General features: G+C 46.9%; 1 protein-coding gene across 1 annotated transcript in view; it reads left to right on the forward strand.

The window, feature by feature from the left end:
* Positions 1–429: 429 nt before the first annotated feature.
* Positions 430–4951, forward strand: part of nrp2 (neuropilin 2) — a 63789-nt gene continuing 59267 nt past the window's right edge. Inside the window, exon 1 of the mRNA XM_022768371.1 lies at positions 430–543. Coding sequence (XP_022624092.1) covers positions 468–543 — 76 coding nt within the window. The 5' untranslated portion in view covers positions 430–467. The remainder of the gene's footprint in view (positions 544–4951) is intronic.

Here is a 4951-nt window from a genome sequence, read left to right on the forward strand (position 1 = left end):
TGCGCAAAATACGCGGGGACGCAAAGACGGGGATACGGGGACTGGGAGCCGCTCTATCGGAACTTGACGCACCCTGGAGCCGCTGTCCAGAAGCTCCGGAGCCGCTCAGCTGCGGAACACGCGCAGTTTTGATCCAGGAGTTTGTCTGTTCACTATTTTTTTTTTTTGGATGAGCTTGAGTGGCATCGCTCCGCTGAATGGACAGACTGTAAAGGCAAAAGGCTGCGTAAATTTAAAAAAAAACTGAATTTCTTCAATGACATGTAGTTGTCACAGTTTTCTCCTCCAATGGTTTAATAAACGCCGTGGGATTATCACTGAAGTTCAGTTTTGACTGTGGCCTGTGTGGATTTTTCTTTCTTTCTTCTTTTTTTTTTTTTTTTTAGAGGAACAGCAGAATTTCTATCACACAAGGTGGAAAAATTAGAAACTTAAAAAGCCGTCCACGACTTTCTGAAGCATCCAAGATGGATTTTGCGCCATCGTTGATTGGATTTTTAATGGCAATGTGTCATGTGGCGCTGAGAGTCAGAGGAGAAGAGGGTGAGTTGTAGTTTCGTCTTTGATTTTGACGCACGCATGGTCTCAACCAAAACCCATAAAAGGGAAAAGAAACATTCTACGCCACAGAAGCACTAGTGTAGTCTAAACATTGCATTTTGTCTCATCTACTGGGATACAATCACCTCACATGAACAAGAACTCCTGCTCATACGTTTCAGATTATTTCAAATACGCATGACAACGCGATTGTGTGATAAGCAGATCCATGTGTCCCTTGGATGTTTTTCCCCCTAAATGTGGTAAATATGGGAGAAAGCGATGAAGGCAAAGGTTAAACATCTGTATAAATAGGCCCTAATGTGTGGAAAACCATAGGAAATCATGATGACTTATTCAAATTTAAATCCCTGATTAATGGAGTGCTGTGCCGTGCTAGTTGTGACACATCAAAAACTAAAGAACTTGGATGCTTTCATCAAATATTCAGCAGATCGGAAACAGTTATCTGTCCCAGCCTGACTGGGTCCAGGACCGATCTGACTATCAGCTCAGTGGACTGTGAATGAGCTGATTATATGCATGAAGCTTTTTGAAAATTCAAACGCATTGTTTACACCGTTGTTTTTCTTTTGATTTAATTATTCATCAAGGGAAATAAACAAACCCGCGCTGATTAAAATGCGAGTTCACATCGGGATGAAAACAGGTTTTAGGCGTAGGCTGGGCTATAACCTGCTATTTTACAAATTCGCTGGTGTCCAAGAAACCGTGCGTAAAAGCTACTCTATCATTGTAAGATCTGACTGCTAGGACTGTAATCATCACTATTATAATCATTATCCTCATCAGCCACCGCGAGACTCTCTCCTTCATTATCTCCTCGTGCTCCTCGGGGTGGTGTGTGCAGGGCTGAAGGCAGGGCTGCTGGTGGCTGAGCGCCGGCAGCTCCAGGCGGCGGCGCACCGTCACCTCCGCGCGCTCTCAGCAATCAAATAACAATAAGCAGGGGGAGATTATGGAGCAGGATGAGCCAAAGAATAGCAGCCCTGCAGCTGGAGGGGCTCGGAGCCTTGCTTTAAGGCACTTAAACAAGGCGAATTCCTGCTGTAAAGCACGGAAATGGCACAGTGGCGAACGAGCCCACATTGGAGAGCAAAGCTCGAGCATGAAACAGCGCCCAGATTTATTTAGAAGCCCAGTTAAATGTGGATTTAACACCGGGAGCGCACAGTGTTCCGTCTGGTCACCTGCATAGAAATGATCACATAATAATAATAAGATGTCAGTCATTAGCTGTTGCTTAATTGTGTCACGAGAGATGTCGAGGGGTGGAGGTGTTGGTGGGAGAGGGTTGTTATGCAGGGGCTTACCACGCCGAGAAGTGACGCCACTGGTGGGATGACACATGGCCTCACGCTCACTCACCCTTGTAAGGCTCCCACTCTGCTATTCCTGATGCTTTTACGATGCTTTGACTCCGGCTGTCACAGTGTTATATTATATGTGGATGTGCGCTTTTTTTTTCTTCGTGCGTAAAGGGAAACATGACATGCACGTTTCTGTGGTACGTAATCATGCCTCTTTACGCATCTTGCCTGATGACATGTTTGTGTTTTAGTAGATCTATTGTACTTTTTATTCTTATCTGTAGAGCAGTTTACATTTGGCTCGAGTGCTGCAGCTCCCGGGCTCTTCCTCTTGTTTCGGCTACTTGTTTTAAATAGGACAGTCATCCCTCTGAATGAGGGTGTGTGTGTGTGTGTGTGTGTGTGTGTGTGTGTGTGTGTGTGTGTGTGTGTGTGTGTGTGTGTGTGTGTGTGTTTTACTGGCTGCCTGTGTACCCGCTGATCAGAGACAGATGTGGGCCTCTTGGCAGCCATCAGGCCAGCAAGAAGCTAGATCCCCCCCTCCTCTCTCTCTCTCTGTCTATCTCTATCTCTCTCCCTCTCTCTCTCTCTCTCTCTCTCGCCCCTGCCAAGACTCTGCACCCCATGTCTCTGCCTCCATGCTCCCCCTCAAGAGCCACATTACACACAGATGCCAGAGGGAAGAGAGACTGAAAGAGAACAGAACGGAGACAGAACAGGGAGGTTCAGAGAGTCAGGGGGGAGGAAGAGGGTGCAGCAGAGAGAGAGAGAGAAAGAGAGAGATGTGAGGGGGACAGAGAGACAGTGACTGCAGAGGAGAGTGGAAGGCAGATGCAATTGTACCCAAGGCGCAGAAAAGTGAAAAAGAGAAGTGAGCGTGGCAGCCACCAGGCCATGACATGGGGGGAAACAGAAGTGAACAAGCCTTGGAGGAGAGACTGGGGGTGGGGGGGTGGGGGGGTTATGCATCAAACAGAGTGTAAGAAGAAAGGGCAACATCAAAGCGTGCAGGGGTCAGGAGTTAAAATGGCACTGGACGGTGAGGGGACAGACGGCATTGAGGGTTTATGAAGTGACAGGCTCGTCCAGCTAAAGAGGGGGTGAAGCCTCTGCAGGGAGGATGGAAATAAAAGAAGCGAAGCGTCTCTACCGTTTGAAAAAATCAGACGCTGTTACAAACTGATGCTCTCGTGAAAGTTAGGCACAATAGTCACATTAAAGGTTTTTTTTTTTCCCTTCCTTGCCAGACACTTCCTGCTTTTGATGATAGACCCCGTCTGGGTTTAGCAACTTGGTCCGTTTCCAGCCGCAGTAAAAAAGGTTTTCCTGAAAATATAATGTTTTTGAACACACTGATGCATGCCTGAGGCCTCTCAGCCAGAAACCTCTGTAAGCATAAAAATCTCACATGGTCTCTGGGTAAATGATCCATGAAAGATGTTCGGTGCTCTGGACATTTGCAGTTGTGGCCTGCTGTTCTCTGCTGGTGGCACCCTTCACGTGGAATAGAGAAAAAGCCCCTTTTCGTGTCTCGGTACCTCCTCGCCGCAATCTTTATATCCGAAAGCCGAGAGACTTCCACTCCATTTGTACTGTAATCACAATAGTTTGACTCAGTGACATGTACATTAATTACCACAAGCATTAATATTCAGGCCATTAAGCAGCTCATTTGCATGTTTATTGAGTGGGTGGCTTTGTATCCTCTCCACTTTTTGGTATCAACTTCTTCCAGAGTTGGATTTTCTATTCATTTAATAATTTCTTTTCCAAATGTTAGCTCCTCAGTGAACGCTTCCTCATTTTATCTTCTCGTTTGGTCTTTTTCTGCCCTTCTCTGTTTGTTTTTTCTCTCTCTTGCGCCTTTGCCTTCCCTCTCCCCCTCTTCTCCCCTTCTCCTCCACACCCTGCTCTTCTATTCTTTGCATTTCTCGGTGTTTTAATCTGCCCCCAGCCTCAGAGGTATCAGCTGCGAAAACAAGGTCACCTATTAGCATTCATAGCCAAAGACAAACTGAGTGGGCCGTTCAATACCAGTCAGGTATGAGAGTCACAGGCTCACGCAAAGCCCTGGAACAGCCCGCCGCACTCGGGGTGAAATTAAAAACAAGACCCCCATAAATAAAACAGAGCTGGGTCTTTCATTCTGCCGCATTAGCCGCACAGGGGGGTCTTAACGGGTGCTCAGGGACGGGCTTAGGTGGGAGCTGGGAGGGGGGGTATTGTAGAGAGGTATTGTCAAGAGGGAAAGCATTTGAAATTTACTGTAATTCACAAGCAGGGTTAAAGAGGAGCGGGGACAAGAGGAAACAGTTTATGGTGTGAATTTAAAGAAAAGCAGCTTTTGAAAGAACAATTCTTTTTTTTTTAAGCAGTCGGTTCCACTAAAAGGTAACAGTGTGTAAGGTGGGTGGGTGGGTGGGAGAGGGGGTGTAGAAAGCGGCAACAAATCACCAAGACTCCTGCAGCAAAGCTCAATTCTTCACAGCTCTCCCTTGCTGATGTGGGCTCCTCTCCTTCCACTCCTCAGAGGGGGAATCTTTAGTGAAAAGTGCTTTGGCGGTGCAGGTTTGACGGTGCCGCACCGAGACAAAAGAGAGCACCGAGGGAGACGGAGACGCGATACTGTAGTCAGGTAGTGTTTAGGATTAGGCCCCCGCCATTACCTCCCCCTGTAGGCACCAGCAACCATCTGTTTACCCCGATTGATCCATTGAACCATTGATCAGGATGGCCAGCATTGTGCATTTAGCTGATTAGCATGGGGCACTTATCCTGTTAGGGAGGGAGGAGAAGAAAGGGAGAAAGAAAGGGAGACAGGCGGAGAGGAAAAGAGGATTTCTGGGATATTATCTGCCTTTGATGTGGCTTTTGTTAGAAGAAATCCCTCCCTTAAACACATTTAGCACTTTAACAAAAAAGCTGTTGCGTTTCTTGGCTGATTGTTGTTTTGCTGCTGTGTCTTTTGGTCAGGTGTCTGTTCCCTCTAGTGGATAACTGGCTGCAGAATATGTCGACTCCACCTGAGTCGAAGGGCGTCCTGTCGCTCATCATAAAACAGGAAATCCATCATAGAAAAT

Source organism: Seriola dumerili, unplaced genomic scaffold (genome assembly GCF_002260705.1).
Source record: "Seriola dumerili isolate Sdu_G_001 unplaced genomic scaffold, Sdu_1.0 BDQW01001556.1, whole genome shotgun sequence".
Lineage (NCBI taxonomy): Eukaryota > Metazoa > Chordata > Actinopteri > Carangiformes > Carangidae > Seriola > Seriola dumerili.